Source organism: Neopelma chrysocephalum, unplaced genomic scaffold, assembly GCF_003984885.1.
Source record: "Neopelma chrysocephalum unplaced genomic scaffold, ASM398488v2 Primary Assembly neopelma1_25, whole genome shotgun sequence".
Lineage (NCBI taxonomy): Eukaryota > Metazoa > Chordata > Aves > Passeriformes > Pipridae > Neopelma > Neopelma chrysocephalum.
Window position 1 is genome coordinate 39,820,106 of NW_020897694.1, and position 20,679 is coordinate 39,840,784.

At 39.8% G+C, this 20,679-nt stretch overlaps 1 protein-coding gene across 2 annotated transcripts in view; it reads left to right on the forward strand.

Annotated features, from left to right (window-relative positions):
• Positions 1–20,679, forward strand: part of RASA3 (RAS p21 protein activator 3) — a 128,591-nt gene that overhangs the window by 49,410 nt on the left and 58,502 nt on the right. For both annotated transcript variants that reach the window (XM_027675025.1, XM_027675026.1), the window contains exon 4: positions 11,838–11,932. In XM_027675025.1, coding sequence (XP_027530826.1) covers positions 11,838–11,932 — 95 coding nt within the window. The remainder of the gene's footprint in view (positions 1–11,837; positions 11,933–20,679) is intronic.

Sequence of the window (20,679 nt, forward strand, 5' to 3'; positions counted from 1 at the left end):
CTTGCAGTTTTCCTGGGCTTGTTACACTTACCTGCGTGCAGTATTGTTAAACTATGATTACCTTGATGACTGGCAGAGTAATAGCTACTGGCCATAGATACCCCCAGTATGACGATGACAGAATTTTGTAGAGAGTATCAGAGCAAACTATGACCTACTGAATAGCTCTAAGACTTCCAGTGCCTTCAGCAAGATTTTAGCTTTTTCAGATATTATTTGCTATGCATTTCACCTGCAGCAAACTGCATGACACTCCATTTATGTCTTCGGGGATAAAAACCTTGTAAAAGTCAAGTTGTTATTGAGGGAAACAGTTTTCACTTTAAGCCACCTTAAGAGTTTGGATTTCTTTTTCATTTTATCTCCTTTGAAGTAAGTCATGTATGACTACTGTTTATCTAATTTCAGTATAACGTGGCTGTAACAGTCAGTGAGATGTATGTCTTGATAGAGCTTGTAGTGAGGAAGTTGTCTGCTGTTGAGCAACAGGTTGTATAATGCCATAAAATGTATTATGTTAAACTGCATGGGGTGATGGTGCAGATCTCTATGTATCTTTACGTTACAATAGTTCATAATGCAGTCACAAGCTTTTTCTTTAATTCTTGTTTTACATATGAGCTAGGAAACTGGATTGTTGTTCTCTTTATGTCCATAAGTAAACTCATGTATATAGCATCTGGCATCCTGGGGAGAAGGGAGTCAGTTTCTGATTGTTGAGTGAGCTTTTGGAAAGCTTTTTGGTCTCTCTAATCTCTAATTTCCCCTGTACTGTAAAAGTAACACCTCCCTTCTTTCAACCGATGAGTTTTTCATTGTTGAAATTATCTGATGTCCTGTGTGTCACCAGTTTTCAGCATCTGCAGTGACCCATCAACAGGCCATGGACTGGGACTTTTCCTGCTCAGGGCTTTATTTACTCCCTCTCTTGTATCAAGGGTCTCTGCACACTTGATACAAGTCAGACACATGAAATTGCAGACAGTGAAGTGCAAATTGTTTCATTTTCTCCGTGCTTCCTAAGCTCATCTTTTAATAATCAAACTCTAGCATTGGAGGGGAATTACTCAGGAGCTGCTAGAGTAATCTTAAAGGTACTGGGAGCAGTTTATGAAAAGAAGGCCTTGCAGAAAACATAAAAAGACTTTTGTTTGCATGCTTGAATGATTGTTCAGGTTTCTATTTTTCACTACCTCTTCAGGAAAACACAATGTTAACTTTTGTATGTGTTGCAGAATCCATAGGTAGGTAAACTACTGTGTTACCATACTTATCCTAGGATCATGGAATGGCCTAGGTTAGAAGGAACCTTAAAGGTCATCTAGTTTCAACCACCCTGGTTGAAACACAGCGAAGTGGGCAGTTTGCACTAGACCACGTTGCTCAGAGCTCCATCCAACTTGGCACTGAAAGTTCCCAGGGATGGGGCATCCATAGCTTCTCTGGGCAACCTGTTCCAGTGCCTCACCACCTTCACAGTAAAGAATTCCTTCCTAATATCTACTCTAAACCTACCCTCTTTCAGCTTAAGGATGTTTCCCCTTGTCCTTTCATTAAATGCCCTGTAAAAAGTCCCTCTGCAGCTCTCTTGTCAGCCCCCTTTAGGTACTAGAAGGCTGCTATGAGATCTCCTTGCAGCCTTCTCCAGGCTGAGCAACCCCAACTATCTCAGCCTGTCTTGATAGAAGAGGTGTTCCAACCCTATGAGCAACTTAGTGGCCTCCTCTGGATTCATTCCAGCAGTTCCACATCTGTCTTGTGTTGGGGGAACTCAGATCTGGATGCAGGACTTCAGGTGGGGTCTCATGAGAGCAGAGCAGAGGGGCAGACTCTCCTCCCTCAACCTGCTGGTCATGCTGCTTTTGATGCAGCCCAATGGTATAGTTGACTTTCTGGGCTTCAAGTGCACATTGCCAGGTCATGTTGAGCTTCTTGTCCGCCAACATCCCAAAGTTTTTCACTTCAGGGCTGTTCTGAATCTATTCTCCGCCCAGCCTATATCTGTGCTTGGGATTGCCCAGACCCAGGTGCAGGACCTTGTACTTGGCCTTGTTGAGCTTTATGAGGTTCACACGGTCCCACCTCTCAAGCCTGTCCAGATCCACCTGGATGCCATTCCTTCCCTCCAGTGTGTCAGCCCCACCACACAGCTTGGTATCATGGTTGATGTAGCACTAAAAGTCAGAACTCAGGTGTTACTTGTCTACATTGAGACTTTACAGTCCATATTAGCTATCGTAGTCTTTTTCCCCCTTTGTTCCTCTGTCTGTTTCCCTTCTTCCTTATCACAGGCTTGTTTTGAAAAGCATTTTAAAGATGTGGAAGTGTGATAAATAGCAATGGAGAGAAGAAAAAAATCCAGAATTACTGTCAGTTTGATACTACTCTAAAAGTTCTGCTTGTAATAGGAAAATATTCTGGAGAGAGAGCAGTGCTCTGGAGTAACTCCATGTGGTTATTTTCAGTAGTTCCTCTTGAGCGGGATTCAGCAGCAGCAAAGCTCAGCAGTGGATTTTTTTTGAGGAAGGGAACTCTTTCATTGGAACAAAGTCTGTAATACTTGAATAGCTGCTCTGTGTGTATCTTCAGCTCAGTCTTAAGACTCAAACCTTTTCTTGAAGAGGCTTGAGCAAGGAAGGTTTAGAAGAGGTCCCTACTGAAAAAGTTTGGTCAGAGTAGTGCTAGAGCAAGCTCTTTCCACTGAACCACCAAATTCTGCAATTAGGGGCCCTTTGTTTGCATTCCAGAGATCACTTGTTATATTAGGTCATCCTGAGATGCTTCTGTTGAAGAAAATATGGTTACCCATGCTCATGCAGGTATGACGTTTCTCAGAGAAGGGAGTTGGGTGTTTTGTCTTCCATCCAGGAGACTAATTTTAAGTCCATGTGTTACTGAGCTTGTGAATTTACCTGTGTGTACTCTGATATATTTGAGCATCTCTTTGCATTGTTTGTTTGGCTGGTTTTGAGGAGGTCTCAAGACAGAGAGAACAGAGTGTGTATAAGTCAAAATTGACAAGTAGCTATCTTTTGGAGATGGTTGGTTAGCAGAGTTCCTTTTGATTCACTATTTAGTATTTCCAGAACTTTGTCTTGGTGATATAATACTGACTTCCAGGGTGACTGGAGCTCAGAGTAGGCACCCTTTTATTTATTCAAATATGAAGTATAAGTTTGTGATGGTAAGTTCTTAAACTTCCGAAATGCAACTCAGTGTGTGACAGATGAGAATGCTTAAGGCACCAAAAGCGGAAGGTGTGGGATCGAGAAAATGAAAAACAAGAACTCCCCGAAACCTCTGATGTAAACTTCCGAGGAGAGCCAGAGTCAGAAACTGGAACTCGTGTAGCAGATATATTTTGGAACATACTGTATTATTTTGGCATACAGGATGGGAGGATTGTGCAGATAAAGATATCTTTTGAATTTGCATGTTTGTTTATTACATTTGCATTTTTTTAATTGAAATTGCTAAGTCATCTAGGATTTTGTTAGCTAAACAGATACAACTCTTGAACAGCTGTGTCTTGGAAGAATCTTGGATGCTGGTTGAAATGCAAATATAATGAAGAAAGTGCAGAGCTCTGTGGATTGGAAATATTTTTGTCTTTTTTATATAGAATGTAGCAAATATACAGTTACTGTGAAAGTAAACTATTCTTGTTTAATTGATATTGTCTGTTTTGACTGTTTCTGGCTAGAGTTTGTATACTGTTACAGTATGTTGAGATGCTTTGAGTAGGAAATGTACTACTGAAAGTAATGGTAAACATAATTTAAAATTAGATGTGTTTGTTTCTGAATGATGAAGTAGTAGTAGACCAGTTTGCTGGAACATGTGTGTATAGAATAGCTATTTTCCATCTAGTTGTTACAATGAGAAAAACATTGAGGAGATGGGCATAACTTGAAAAACTGTCAATTGATACCCCTCCAATAATAGTGGGGGAAAAAGATACCTCTGACTGGATGCAGTAGAAAGAATATTAGAATAGTAGTGCTGCTACATCAGGCAAATGTAAATGTATGTTCTTTAATGATTATTTTGATATTTTTCAGCTTTTTAGACATGCTGAATGAGACAAGCTGTGCTAATAAAGTGGCACCCTTAATAACTCAGCTAGATTTAATGCAGAAAACCATCTCTGTACTATGCCCCAAGCTGGTATTCTTGTAGGTGTGTAATGAACAGCTCAGGCTGCCAGGCTGTGACCTTAAAAATACAGATCAGTTAAAAAACAGGAAATGTGCCACACCAAGTCACTTAACGCTGCGGTGAGAGATTAGTTAATATCATTTGCCCTTTAGGTGAAAAGTACACAATTATTTATCCTCTTCTTAAATCAGTGTGGTTTTTTCACCCCAGCACTTCATTTGTTTTGGTAACAGATGCATGAACCTGACTTGCATAACATCTGTGTTAAGCAGGAACTGAAAAGAACAAAATGCACCCCCTGTGAAGTTCTGAGGGGGAAAGAGTGCTGCACTGTCCCTGTATTGCACTGAGGAGTAAGAACTTTTCTCTGAAAGTTTGTGGTACTCCTGAGGGGAGGCTTGGTTGCCATGCTGATGGGGATGGAATGGTACTGAGTAGAACACAGATGTGAAATGCCGAAGCCTTTCAGTGAATGAGCAGAAAGCCAGCAGGGAGAAGACTAGTGAGTGGTTCTGTTAATTACCTTTACTATAACTTAACTGCTGTAAGTCAGCTTCATAGAGGTTATTAAGTGTATTCTACAAAAAATTAAAACTCTTGCGGCCATTGAATCCTGTAGGTTGGAATTGTCTTCCTGCATAATACTAGTTGAGGTGAAGCAAAGTAAGGCAATAAAACAAATTTGCCTTCGGAGGTAGTTAAACTTAGCTACTCTGGACTAAAGTTGATGAAACCAAATCATAGTTCTTGGAAACTCTCACAGAGTGAAAGTACCTTGGAATTGAAAGTTGTTTAAGGCTTGCTATGTTTGAGGTGCCTTTGTTAATGGCTACTTCAAAAGCTGAGGAGGTGTGTTTGTAGAGTTGCCACCATTTATTACCAAACATCAAAGCAAGCCATCTCCTGCTATTAGGTAACTGTTACCAAATGCAGCTGAGGCATCACCTTTTGATTATTGATTTCAAAGAAAAAAATGAAAAAGAATCATCTCTGCTGAACTATGCTTGTTGCTAGCTAAGTACAGGAAAGATCTTCTGATACAGCATGAAGCAGAAATCAAGATTTCAATAGAAAATTGTGTTATTCTGTTTCTTCTAACTTGACCATGGCTTAGGCAGCAGTCACAACTTGGTTTTTACTGTTTCCGTAATGTACTGTTGGATGACATGGGAATAATACAGCTCCTCAGTATGGTATAAATATAGCTACTAGTGAAATAAAGGAAATGGATGACTGTCCCAGAGTGACAAGTCTCAAGAAGCTATAAACTAGAATTATCCTGAGGTTATTCTCTACAGTTGCATAGAGAGGCTAAAGTAAATACTTTCTACATAAAATAAGTTGTTAGAATGCACTCAGAATACCTTTTAACATAACAGGTGATCACGAGAGCAGGAAAACATAATTGAGCTTTCAAAAAGTGATATATTTTCTTCTTTGTCCTACAAGTACACATGTTATAAACAAAACTACTGAGCATAATGTGCTAGAACCTCAACTGTCCTTTTTTTGCAACCTTCCTCCTTACCTAATGACAAGTGTTAATATGGTCTGTATGTAGAGTATCACCACAGATCCATTGTCCCAGCTTACCTCTGACTGCTGTAGTTTGAGCTTTATATATTTTCTGCAGTACTTAACTTCTCTCAGCACTAGCAGATATTAAGGAATCTCTGTCTGGTTTATGTCTTACTTGAACTAAGTAAAGACTGGGACTGTGGAAGAAGATGCAGTGCAGTACCTGGAAAGGGCTGGTGATACAGGGAATGAAAATGCAGGGAGCATGCTCAGGGTCTTGGTGCTTACTCTAAGGCAGACAACCATGACTGCTAGTCTAGAGTTTAGTACTGCTCTCCCATTGCAACCAAACATGAGCTATATCCAGTGTCTTAAGTGTATGAACATTTTAATGGCCCAGACAGTAACTGGCAGAGAGTTGATACCAGAGGTGTGGTTGGATAGGGCTTTTTTTGTTTGGAGGTTTTGTTTGTTTGTTTGTTTGTTTTTAACAGGAAGAGAGAGTAGAAATTCTGATGTAAGCCAGGTGAGATCTTCAGGATTGAGACCAGCAAAACCACCCTGATAAAGGATAATTCATGCAATGCTGCAGCTTTTGACTTTCAAGGGTAGAATCCACAGCCTACTTTTCTCTGCCTTATTATCCAAGATAAATCCCTCAAAGGGGAAAAATAGATTTAATAGGTGATACTCTTACTATATTTGGACTAGTTTAAAAAAAACAACCAACCAAAGCTGGGGTCTTGCATATCCTATACCTCAGTACTCTGTGTAGGATGTACTGTTGCTGTGCTGGAACTGTTCTGCCATTATTGCTGCTAAATTCTTACCAATGTTAGCAGATGGTCTGATAGTGCTTGTGGTTCATGGTGCACTGCACAGGAGCCGGGAAGGAGCCATTCTGCTGCTTCTAAGGCTCTGAAGCCTTAGGTCGTCCAAAATTCTCATCCTTATCTTTGTAATCCTCAAATAGAGACTTTGCTTGTTTCATGTTATGGGAGGGGTGAGTGAATTTGTGCTGTTCCTGAACAAGGTGGGCATGTAGCCCTTTCTGTCCTGCAAAGTTTCTGTACTTTTCTTTGATGAGACATAACCTTTCATACAGATATAGCAGTGGTGCTTCATGTTTCCAAAGTAATTAAAGTTTCATAAGGCTCTCACAGTCTAAAATGTTGATTAAAATCGATTCTGATTTGTTCTTAGTCTTCCCAGCTATTGAAAGGAACTTTGTGCATCTTCATATCAGTGATTTTTAAATGAATTTACTGATATAGTGTGTCTGTGCACTTAACATACTAACATGAAGCAACTTCTGAACTAGCTTCCTGGCTATCTTATTGCCTAATATTGCAGCATATAGGAGACAAAGTAGTCTCTGTTCAGAGCTGAAAGAAGGCTGAATTAATTAGACATTTGCAGCTTTTTAAGGTGTGACTCAGACCTAACCCTTTGCTGTAAATTAACTGTACTGCAGCCATTGTTAATGGAGGGTATTGTATTAAAAAAATATTACCTTATATTGTTTCAGCTCACTTGGCAGCAATATGCAAAGGTCTGTTGTTTTCACTGTGCAGGTATTCCAAGATAAAGAGAAGATACAAGAGCTTCTGAAATGCTCTGGTTTTAGGCTTCTGTTGGATCACTTTTCAGATGGAGCCTTGTACCCTTTTAAAAATGACAAACTCCTCTCCTTTTGCTGTCTTGACTTCTTTTTCAGTAAAGGAATCTTCTACTGGTCTAGCATATGTTATAAATATTCACATATCTCAGCTGCAAACTGGCAAATTGTTATTAAAAGGTGGGATATAATCCTTTAACTGATGCCGAAGCCTTTTGTCACCAACAGGTTATCCAGATAGAAGGTACTTGTATATGGATGGAGAATGCCTGAGCCAAATTATCAACTCTGTTAGTCTTTGTATGGAGATGCTGACCCTGAATTAACAAGCACAGGCATGTCCAGAGACAAGTTGATGGGCTGCATGGACTTGCCTTGGAAAAATTTTTGAAACCAGTAGAGGGTTGGGCATTGAGGGTGCGGTGCTTCCACAAGCACTTTCCCAAGCAGTGTAGCCAGAAATTCCTACCCTTCTTTGTTGCGTTTTTCTGCCTCTGTGCCCAAATTATTGACCTTCCACCATCTTCTGTTTCCTAGCTGTGTTAATGTGACTCTTGAGTGTGGAAGCTGTAAAACAGGTCAGTTGAAACAACCTGTGTGTTAAAAATACCAGCACCACCCACATGTGACCGCTGAAACTTATTTCTTATTCCCTTCTCTTCCCACAGAATGTTTATTTTCATTGTTTGGGTTTTTTTGGATTCATTCAATTTCATCAACAGTTTCAGTACAGCTTGCTGAGAGGACAGAGGTGCATGGGTGGGGAAAGTGGGAGGCTCTTAAATCAGTTGGTACCATGGATTGTAAAGTGCGTTTTGCACCCTTAAGACCATCAGGGGCCTAGGTAATAAATTCACTCATCCCTGAGCTGGCTGCTCAAGTAATGGGTTACTGTTATATTGTTTTTCCCCTAAAGAGAGATTCACAGAAGGAAGGGGTCAGACGTGGCATATTGTATCTTTGTTTTGAACACAGGGCTTAGGATTTAAATGTGCCAGTGAAGATCTGTTCAATCTGAAGTGGGGGGACATAGGAAAATTGGTGCCATATGGGTGAAAAACATGCAGGAGTGTCTGAGGTTTTACTACCCTCCTCCATTCTGAGGTCTGGTGATTGTCAGGCTTCAGAAGGAAATTAGTTCAGATGAGAACAAAGCTTTCATTGCTGGTCTTACTGCTGAGAATCTGATTTCTAAAAACGTAACTTAACTAAGTTTTGAAATTACACCATATACTGTTCAACATGTTCTGCTGTTTCCTGCCTCCTCTCATACAGCATCTAAAGGCTTAAACAGACACAGACTCTGCAGCCTGGGGCGGCCCTGAGGAAATGAGCAGGAGTGGCTGGGTGCCTCAGGTGCAAGATTTAGAGTTTCTCAATGCTGTCTGGAAGCCACCCAAATCTTGAGAAAGAGTGCAAGACAATGTGCTCACGTTTGGGAGCACGCTGAAGAACCACAAAGAGGAAAATGTCCTGTAAATGAGTGGTGATAAACCTTTCTGACCTCTTGTGTCAGGTTTGTCTTCAAGCAGAATTATAGGTCCTTATTGTGTAGTGTCAGGTCAAATGACAGGTGCCAACAGCTTGTAATTATTGGCCTGGATTTAACCTAGTTCTGGTGAAGCTACAAGTTGTTTGAGCCAGGTTGAACATAGGTCAGTCAGTGGCAGAGCAGTAACCGTGTAGAGTAGGGCAAGGACCTGACTCTGCTCAGCACCTGCACTGTGGCTTATGTGGATCTGGTGAGGAGGAGGAGGAATGTGGGCTGGATGAGCATATGGAGTTGGCTGGTGCAGGTGAAAAGTTAATAACAGAAATTGTGAGGGACACTCTTCTACACAGAGAACAGTTTAACAGGGCAGATCAAACATTCTGCACTATCAGTAATGTCTTTGTATATGTTTAGAGTGGCCAAAGTGTAGGCCCTTTTTTACTGTCCCTTCCCTTTTTTTTTCCCGTAGTAGACTTTTCTCCTATGTGAATCATTTGGTATGCAGTGGAAGCCCCTGGATTATAGCCAGCCCAGTCAATAAGTTTCAGTCATTAATAAGACTTGCTTGTGTGCAGAGCAAACAGTGCTGTTCAAACAGTTTCCTAATCAAAACAGTTGTAGCACCATGTTAACCCCCTCAAAGGGGGAGGCATGTGCCATTACCCGTGAACACTTTGTGCTGCAATTATGTACTGACTTTGTGGGCAGATCTATCTGGGTTATCCTGCCACCCTTGACAGAGAGCAGTGGAACTCCCTGCTGAAAGGGGGGGCAGTGATCACACCATTTATGCTATGTACAGGTGCAGATACTGCACCCGCCTTGAGTTTTATACAAGGATGCTCCCTGCATGGGAAGTGGCTGTGAACGAGACTGATGTAGGTGAGGGTGTTTGGCAAGTGTGTGCAATGCTGCAGTCGGGTGGAGGATTTCTGCAAGAGATTAAAGGTTGCAGCGAGGATAGCAAGCAGTGAAAGTAAACAATTTCAATTAAAGTCCAAAGCAATTATTGGAAGGTCTTGCATTCACATCTATTTCTCTTAAAGTGCTTTAGAGAAACTAGGTTCCCCACTAACCAAAACACAGACATCATCACATAGATTCTCAGCAGCATAAGTTGGTATTTCCTGTTCAGCACAGCTCAGATGTCTTATTTACCCTTTCTGCCGTATTATTTTGTAGGTTTGTTTAATTACTGCTTTTCTAAGAAGTCTCAAGTCACTTGCTCTGCATATCCAATAAAGAGGCTGGTAATGAATCTGCCATGTTAATCTGTAGTTAAATGTTTGACAGAAGATGGATCTAGTAATCTTTAAAGGACAAGCCAGTAGGAGAGTGCTGAGAGCAGAATGAGCAAGACTTGGGAGTAACGGATCAGAAGTTCTGTGGAAGCTAGAGCAGAAATCCTGGCAGATACTAGGGAGAGCAGCTTCAGAAGGAAGGCAGAGTACTTCAGAAACTGGGACTCTGGAAGCTGTCACCGAAGCAGCCCGACAGAAGAATGCTGCAGCAGCAGCAGCATGATATGAGAAGCAGCCCAGAAAACAGGAGGGCTGGGTGAAGCCCTCCAGCAACAGCTAAAGGAAAAGGCCATAATTTGAGGGAATGCTGGTGTGTAACAACTTGCTACTGGGACTTCCATAAGCTTTCAGATTTCAGAAGGGAGAATGCTTTGTGTTTGCCATTTTTGTAGTCTTCCATTGTGTGGGAGTTTTTTGTTTGTTTGTTTGTTTGTTTTTAATTTATTTTCTTTGTAAATGTGTTCTGTTCACATTTTCTTGAGGTAATGTATTACTGATGTCTGGTCAAACTGAATGAATTTAGGAAGCCTCGGAAGTCTCTTTCCCACTAGGACTGTATCCATTGGTGACTTTTTATCTGGCGGTATTTGGTTAAAGCGTGTGTTTCTGTAGCAAAGCAGTGGTTGCAAACTGTATGTGAGCAACTCTAGCAGCGAAAGTCTGCTACCAAACCACATTGCCAAAACTCAGCTTTCTCAAGCCATGTCAATGTCTCTTACTGTCCTGGATTCTTTCATTTTGAACATGCTGCTTTGCTCAGTGCCTGGGTAACCAGCCAACCCAAAGCTTCTTTCTGAGGATCACATGCTCCTCAGGCATGCCACGCTCAGCTTTGTGTATACAAAGAAAGACACTTGGAAAAAGTTTCCTTGCCCCTCAGAGAGTGCTTTACATAATGCCTGAGAGAGACCAGGCAAGACAAAAGTTTCTACTCTATGTATATATTAGTCCTTAGCATTCATGTACATTAGTTCACAGCGTGGAACAGGCTCATGGAACAGGTAGTGAGTTACCCTCACTACCAAAACAGCTAATTTGATAGGGATAAGAGTGGTGAAAAAAGGTGAAAGGTCTACAGTGTTTTTTGGGGTGGTTTGTTTTTTTTCTCTCTATGATCAGGGATGCTACTTGGGTGGCTCTGTGTTGCAGAATGCAAACTCTTAAAAGATTTGAGTGAGGGAGATGAGTCAACAGGGCCTCAAAGTGCAGATCTGGGAATCTGTTGGGACTTGACATCCCTAGTTGTTGTCCTTCTCCTACAAAAATATGTGGTGAAAAGCCTTATCTTAAAATATTGTTAGCAATAACCCATGCATGGAACTTCATTTTGGAATTATGGACATCTACCTCAAAAATCTCTCTCCAACAGTTTCCAAGTTTTTCTTCCCACAAGTTTAGTTGCATGTCAAAGGAATAAGAATGATGTTTTTACAATTAGCATACTTACAAACTTGTCTGCAGGGCCCAGTGCTTCACTCTTTTAGGTGAGTATGATGTTAGGAATTTGAAGTCATTCACAATATGAAGTGGAAAAAGATGCTTATCAGAATTGTACCATCATTAGTATTGGGGTCATCATTATGTGCTGTGTAAAGGAGGATGCCCCAAAAAATTCTTGCCTTGCTCTAAAGCCTTTCTTGAATAGGACAGTCCTTAAATCATTGTTTTAAAACTTGGTTTTGATGGAAATGTACTTTTGGGGAGCTACAACATTATCTTAAACTATGCTTCTCTTTTGTTTTTTTTCCAGGAAAGGTAGCTATACAGAAGGAAGATCTTCAAAAGTATCATAACAGAGACACCTGGTTTCAACTACAGCATGTTGATGCTGATTCAGAAGTACAGGTGAGATTGTTAAGGAAATATCTTGTCAAAAGAGTATTTGTACCAAGGTCATGGCAACTTTATGGGTTTCATAGCTCTAGGACAGATGTGTTGTTTCTCTACAAAAAGGAAGTGTTGCCATTAGTATGGTTTAGGTTTTGGTGGTAACCACGGGGTGAATTACAAGTGTGCATAAATCAGTGGGGATCAAGATTCTGCCTACAGGAGTAATTAAAACTTTGTGAACTATCAGGGTCACTGACTGTAGGAAGGGTGTGTTTATCTCAAGTATCAAATAACTTCAGGCCCTATAAATAACGGTTGATTCCTCAGGAAGTGGAGCCATCTTGAAAATAGTATCTTGAGGTACTGTTTTAAATAATTATGTTGGCAGGTTGTCACAGGAATTGCAACAAGTACATCTCAGACATAAAAACCACTCCTTGCCAGATTTCTATGCCATGTTCCAAACAATGGGAATGCTGATAATTGTATTGCTTCAGCTTCATTTAGGGTTTAGTACTTTGCAGATTTTTGTACATAGCAAGACTCCTCTCTTTTTTTGTATTTAACCTCTCTTCAAGCAGATTCTATTTTCTGTTATGATATTAGCTCTTGTGAGAACAGTCATTACAGCAAAGCAAGAAATTAAAATGATGTAACAGGATACCAAGCCAGTTACTTTTTTTTTTTTCCTGTAAGTATATATTACAGATCACTTTTGAACCACAATATTTGCTTAGGAGGCCACAGACGTGAATGTCTGACCTGTGCAAAAGTCTCAAATAAATGCGAGGGAAAGTGCTGCTTAGGTACTGCCATGTGGTAGGGTTGGACACGGTGTCTTGGCTTTTCAGTCTGCGTGCAGGTCTGCACATACCAAGTTGGAAAATGACACTTCAAAAGCACACACATTCCAACATATAGCGTGGTTATGTGTGGTGAAGTGGATGTGAAAATACATTCAAGGTTAGATTTTCTTTTTATTTGGAGAGACAAATAATACACCATTGTGCATGTGATACAAAGAAAGCCTCATGACAGACTGTGACTTTCTCTTGAAAAATATTGATCTTCTTTAATGCCACATTTCAATATCACTGGTAATGGAAAGGCTTTTAAGAGCCTTTTAACTTGGAGATCTATTCTGTTTACTCTGTTTTCCCTGTCTTCTTACCCCAAAGCCTCTTATGACAGTGCCTTTAGAACAGTAGATTTAGTTTTTATTTCCTGTAGGATAAGAAAACTTTCCCTTTGTAATTTATCAGTTCAAGAAGGCCAATATTTGGATAAGCTTCTGCATTGTTTATTTTGTTACAATATTTACAGAGTGAGTTTGTGGAAGCTTTTTAGACTAGGGTGCTTTCTAGGACAGCACTGGTAATGTAAGCTATGAACTCATAACAAAAAGCTTTGCAGGCAGCTCTAGCTTTTGGAGGAATGAGGAGCACAATATTTGCTGGAAAGCATGTTCTCTGTAATTGTTTGTACAGTTTATCGCTTCCGCTATTTGTATCTTTACAAGAGCCTGACTGTTAAAGGCTCTTTCTGGGCTCCATGATAAGAATTTATTACAACTAATGTAAATATGAACAGTTCTCTGATGATTTTATCCATTTACTTAAATATTCTTTGGTCTTTATGTTAAGAAGTCTGCAAGAGGGCTTTGTTTTTCCATAATACTGGAAGCAAATTTGTAAATGTTTCATTATGAATTCTTATGCAAGTGAAAATAGCCAAATTAAGTATTTTTGTGCTTGTCTGTTTTTACATTTGCGGTATCTCAGTTGTTTTTCTAAACACTTTTTCATTTATAAGAGAAAAAAGGAATACTTGTGTTAATGGTAGGTATTTATGCAGCATTACTCAGTTTTTGTGCAATTTTAAGGAATATAATTTGATACATTTTTAATGAATTGAAATTTGCAGTGAATCATACAAATATTAGTAGTACAAAAGCAGTTTTAACACTATCAGTTTTCTCATTCTAGCAGTTGTTCCCATTTGCCATATAATCTAGTGGATTAAAAATTGAGCTGTGTGCCAGGGAACTCATGCATCTTCTGTTTTTGTCAGCCAGTGGCCTTAATACTATTTTCCATGTTGTAGAGCACTTCATGGCTATTTAGTTATGCATCACAGCACAGTATTGAGGTAAGCTACTGTCACTCCGACACTTGGAATACAGTGAGAATAAATGTCAGAAAGAATGTGACTTGCTTAAGGTCATACAGTCAGAGTGAGGAATTAAAAAAGAAAAAAGAGACCAAGTTTCTAATTCTTTCTAATTCATTAGGCCATGATATCAAAGAAACTGGGTGACAGTGATAAGCTGTGTAGGACTTTACTGTGTGCAAAGCCTGAAAATATTTAGATTTTAAGCAGACCAGTCAGCACAGTCAGAAACTCAAAACCAGCTTAAAAACAACAGATTGTTGAAATATTAGTGATATTGGATACCAGGGTTCTTGTGGCCCAATTCTGAGACATATTTAGCCTCATTTTTTCAGAATAGAAAGACTGATTTGAAATTATGGATAATACATTTGTGATGTAAGAACTGATATTTTGAACTATCCAGAGTTTAATGAGTAGAATTAAAAATTTTGTTCAACGTGGTTTATACTTCATTTGTGTGAGTTCCTTTACATTTAAAAAATCAATATGTAAGTGTTAACGTTGTACAACCTTGTTGAATATTGTTTCTGAGGTGTTTAGCTCAAGACTTTTTTAATTCAGTTTTATGGGTTTACAACATTGCTGATTCTTGCTGTCTTATAAAGGTGCTTTGTATTGTCAGGAGTGAGATTGACTTCATAAATTTTATTGCAGGTAAGGCTGTTACTGACAGCAGGAGTGCGTTAACTGTCAGACTACACAGATGGTTTAATGCCACCTCCGTTTATTGCTTGACAGCAAGTAAAGGAGTCTGGCATGATTGCTCATCTTGAGGAAGAAATGAGGGCATTTTCTGTCTAGGCTAAAAGACTGCTAAGAGGCCTGTGACCTCAGCACTGATGCTGTTTAGTCTCACTTGAGCAGCACAGGTGGGACTGTGCAGCTGCTCAACCCACAGATGCAGATCAGGCATTACCACCAAAGGCAAGCCCTTTGTGGTTTTGGTTCATTGTTTGGTCTTGCAAACCTGCCTATTTGGGATAACCATCATCATCAGGTGCTTCTGAATTTCCCTTCATTGGGCAACAGTAACTGTCAGAACACAAGTACTTTGCCATTCATCAATGGACTGTAACTGCCCCTTGAGGTTGACGAAATTCATCAATGCCCCCCCATTTTACTGACTGGTTTTGCTCTCACTATTTTGAAAATGGCATATTGCATAGTCTGCTCTTGTCCTGAATGCTGTTTAAATACAGCTGGGTGATGAAATAAGTTGTGCTCTAGGTGCTTGTTTGAGCAGCTCTGTGGAGAACAAATTATGAAACTCCAGCAAAATTGTATTTGTGTTTGGCATACAATATGAAATGACATGATATGTGAATATTTCCTTTTTAAATATAGACTAAAACATTAAATGTGATCAGGAAGTTTTATTATACAGAGTGCAGAATGAAGGTTGACAGCAGCTATTAATGCGTAATTTATGGCTTAACTTTCTGGACTGGAAAACTTGTTCTGGAAGTATGAAGCTATAACCAGGTGGGTTTGTGCACGTTTAGTTTAAGGAATTTTAAGTTCCCATCTTCTGAGGGAGCCTACCTCCTTCTCAGTGGGATGGTACTGTGCCCAGAGCTAAACACCCAGTGTCTGACAGTACAAGAGCCCAAGCATTTCAGTGAAAAATAAAACAGGAATTAAGCCATTACTGAAAATGGTTTAACTTCTGTATTGAAATAGACTATGAACAATCAAGCAGCATCAGCTGGAAGGGAGGGACTAGCAGCAGAAGAGACAACTTTCTAAGGTCTTTGAAGTCTATAAGAGCGTGATGTTGCACGCTTTCCATGAGACCTGTTTCTTTTCTACTAGTCATTTGTCTTTCAGGATTTGCATTCTCATGCTTTTTGAGGTCTGGAAGCAAAAATTGCCCTGCTGTTGTGTGTACATCTCTTTTGATCCATGAATGTTTGCCTTTTCTTCACAGAAGGAAGTTTACCCAACAGTAACTGATTCAGATATTTGCCTAGGGCTGTAGATGACAGATGCTCTCAGTGGTCCATGTGTTCTCAGCGGAATTTAAGCCCAAGTGCACATGCAATCTCTAAAAGGCCTTTCCTGTTTTTGAGTAGTTTTCCCCTTCATTTTTTTCACAGTAATTTTGTAGTTCAAGTCTGTTTTGTGAAGTTTGGGCTCTGCAACCTGAATACCCTTTGTGTGCATGTAATCAGTGGAGTGGTTAAAGATCCAGAGATATTCCAATTAATATTGATATAGATCAGCATACTTTAAACCATGTAGTCTGTATATGCCAAAGCGGGGGAGAAATGTAAGGAGAATTAGATCATTCTGGCATGTTTTCCTGTCCAGGCTCTTGTTGTAAAAGTTCCCCTTTTCAAGTGTGCTTTAGTTACTTCCTCCACAGCACTGAAAAATGTGAAATGGTCATGTCCTCTTACAGCTGAGTTCTCAGTTCTAAATGACAGAGTGCTTTTCCAAAGCCAGTCATGCTCAAGGTCTTATGTAAAATTCATTGTTGGGGCAAAAAAAGTCTGACAAAAACTTGAAAATTGCTCATTTCCCTTTCCTTCTCATAAGAACTTTGATGTGTCTGAAACATATCTATTTGACTATCAACTTAAAAAAAATAAAAGGCATGTGAAGGGCAGATAACCAACACTGAGGAAGCAAATTGTCTCACATTTTAACCTTCTGTACTCAAAGCTTTGTGCTAAAGATTTACTGATGTTAAGTACTTTCTTCAGACGCCAGAAGCCCTTCACCACATTAGCATTTTGCCTACATAGGCCTTTGACTATTGTTGATTTAAACATGCCTATTCCTGAGTATGGACTGATATGAGTGTCCTGTGGTGTACGAGACTTCATTAGCGGAAAACATTACTTACAGGTATGTTTGGAGAGTACACCTAAAATTCTTTTGTTGTGCTGGATATCACTACTGGCTCTGAAATGCTACCTCTGTATTAGGTAGAAGAATCTATCCAGGGCACTCTGTGCTCCTCAAAAAAACCCTTTCTCCTTTGTCACAACCTTCCCATTGAATGCAGAATCTTTATCCCAAGTATCAGGTTTCATGAATGAAATCTTGCCCTTGCCATGGTGGGAGTTTTGCCGCGAGTTCATCAGAGCCAAGGTTTCACCACAAGTTTTGAATTAGCTCTTCTTCATTCAGTCCTGTGTGACAAAGAAGTTTATCGCAGAACAGCAAAGGAAGCTGGAAGTGTATTACTGTGTTATTTTTTTCACTCTACCTTCATAATATTGTTTCCACAGACTCTTGCATATCTGCCCACTTCCTGTTCTGTGTAAATCAATGATCTTTATATTTGTAGAACAAATCATGTTGAACTGCAATGACTGTGATGCTAATTGTTATTTAAGGATATGTATTTGAAGATGGACAAGGTTGAGCAAATTGTCTTTAGGAGCAACTGTATAGGGCTGTTACACTCCAGTGATTGATAGAATTACGTTATCTGTTGAACAGTTAAGAGCATTGCATGCTCACTGTCCAACGCTGATATTTGCTATCTTTGTGTAAGTATTTAAATGCTTCTTGTGTAAAGATGAACCACTGACGCATTTTGTACAACCTACTGTAAGCATGGGTATATGCAAATTGTAAAAAGAAGCTGCTTCCAGGTTTGGTATCAGCTTTCTACCACACAGGAAATAAATGGGTGTTACCCTCTATTTTGTGAACAGTGGCTCTTAGGTTTCTATCTTCTAGTTATTTTGAAAAGAGATGAAATGTCTGTTTCGATAGGGTGGGGAGATTCTCAAGGCTAAATGCCTACTGACAAAATTATTTCAGACAACTGAGCCATGCATCAGCAATGGTAAATAGTGTTTGTGATAAAGGAAAAGACCAACTATTGACCAGATCCTGCTTTGTGGCAAGACTTCCTCCCTATGTGACTGTAAGAGTGGAGCATTGAGACTTAACAGCACAAAGGACTAAGACAGTTAGTCAGGTTTTGGTCTGTTACTCTTCAATAGCTAGTCTGTAATATGGCATGTGGTAAGGAGCACCTACTTCTGAACAATATTTACATGGTTTTAAAGTAGCATACCTGGGTTTTGTATCTGCAGAACACGATTTGTCTGGGGAAATTAAAACCTTTCATTTACGCTATCTACATATTGTGTCTCATCAAAGTATTTGAGAGGAAAACACAATTGATTATAAAGATTTTGACCATATGGCTGCATTGTTTCTTTAGAGAAACAGGAGAGTTAACACTGTGCCATGTGAAGTTGTTTGCCAGTTATTGAGCAATTCTGACAAGCTTGCACATATGGAGAGCAAGCAGTCATCAGTTCTGCTTTGCTTAGCATTTATGAATCCATGCAGTGTTCATTAGAGCTGTTGCACTTTCCTCAGCATTAGACTGGGTTTTGTTCCAGTTTCTTGTGTGCTGCACTGTGGCCCAGCAGGCAGACTGTGATCTGGAGCATGATCCTTAGACCTTTCCCAGCTGCCTGCTGCCCTCTGGAAGGAGCAGCTGTTACAAGCAGCAAATGTAGACAGCAACAAACTCTTCCTCCTGCTCTCAAACCTGCTGTTAGACTGTGACCTTATGTGAGGCTGCTGATAATACTGCAGGTTTGGATTTACCTAGAGCAATAGCTGCACCCTTTCCTCTCCCACTCCCTCAAGGGCAGCATTTAGTGAGCCCTTAGAGTTTGGCTCAGTTTTATTGTTTGCTTTTAAGCTTTATCAGTGCCAGAAAGTGACATCTTAGAAAGTTGCCTAAGAGGGTTTCAAAGTAGACAGGATCCATTCAATAACATTGGCTATATCCTGAAATAAAATTTGGAAAGACTGAGAAAGCAACAACACGAGTTGTTCCCTAGTTTGGAATGGTCCGTGTGCACCACTGAGTTCTTCCAATGCTCATTTCTCCAGACAAATTGCAGCAAGAGAAAATAAACCAACACACCAGGGCTATCATAGTCCTAAATTTGAGATTCAAAAATAATATTGTGTTGGCATTAGTTACAAGTGGGCTGTGGTTCATGTCACCTGCTTAGCCTAGTCCTCTCCTACAACTCACCCATCTCCAGGAGCTAGCATGAGACTGCCTGCAGTAACTCTTTACCAGCAGGATGAGGAGTGAAGAGCCAAAAGGCACTCGCAATCCCTCTTTCCGCGCTACTGAGCAGTGAGCAGAGTTGAGCTGTGTTGGGAAAAGTGTCCCCATATGAGATAAATGTTTGGAAAATTTCCATGCAGGTGCACTCACACCTTCGAGGGAAAAGTTCCCAGCAAAATTGAGTAGGGTAGTGAGAAGTAGAAAGGTGGGTGATCACAAACCTCTTGTCCAGCGGGCTTAATAGTAGACAACTACCTTTTCCAGGAGTTTTTGTGCTATCAATGTTTCAATACGCAGTAACTCACAGCTGCATTCCAAGGAGAAAGGAGGTGGTTGGAGGCAGGCTTTTCCCATATCTATAAAACCAGGACCTTGAGTCTGCTTTTTCTTTTCTTCTTATGATCAGTTTCAAGTTTGGTTTTCAGATAACTGTTTGTGTAATAAAGGATATATTTAACAAACGTAATTTGTTTTTTCCTCTGTAAGACCTTTCAAAAGTTTTGTTTGTTACTGGTTTCCTTTTGAATACTGTCTACTTCCTTACAAGAAATTCATTCAGCTGATGGGTTCTTTAATCAATAAGTGAAAAATGGAAGCTGGCTGGCCCCATTATGTGATGTTAGATGTGATTAGGAAGGATGTACAACCTATGAATTCACCTTCCGTATCAGCTGGAGTTTATGGAAAAGGAAGTGTTCAGCAGTTGACTTGGCACTCCGTCAGCTTGTTCCTTGAGAAGGTCCTATCCTTCCAAATGAGAAGGTTATGCTAATAAGCATAGCTGCTTCTAGGAACATCCTGAAATGTATTTTTTAATGGAAAAGTTTTGAGTAATTAATACATTCTACTTCAGAATTGTCAAACCTCCAGATTTTTCTGAGGTTTTTTGATGTGCTGAAGGGGAAAAAAGATTTATGACCTTAAAGCCCAGGACTGAGCCTAGATTCAGGCCCTGACTCCAAAAGAGGGATTCTGTCTGAGCAGGATCAAGGCACTGTTTCAACTGTAAAACAGAGTATTTTTTTTAGCCTGTTGCATTGTCTAACCTTTCCTGCTTGTGAGTTTTGTCTGTAACTGCACATCTACTGCAATTGGAGACTCTTGTTATTATCACAGTAGGTTTTTTTATAATAAAAATATGAATTTTTTTCTTATCTGTCAGTAAAGATCATGGCAATCCCCTGTTTCTGTGGTACTTTTAATCCATTATAGGTTGACCTTCTTGTTGAATAGATTAACTTTTGATCTTATGATACTGATTTATTGCAGTTTTCAGTCTTCCCTTTGAAAAATGAGTTATCTGGTATTTTGTAAACTCAGCTAATGCCATGGCACAGGAGTAAACTTATTCAGGTGAATCCTTATGTTTTGCCTAATTGATTTGGGGAAAAGCATTCTGTTTATGTAGGAGTTACATTTTCTGTGAATTAAGCCTACCAGAATGTTACTGTAGCCTTATTTTAAGGTATTTGAGTTTTTAACTGGAAGTTAAACACTGGAAGGTGTTCTGGGAATAGTTGTAGGTTGCTGG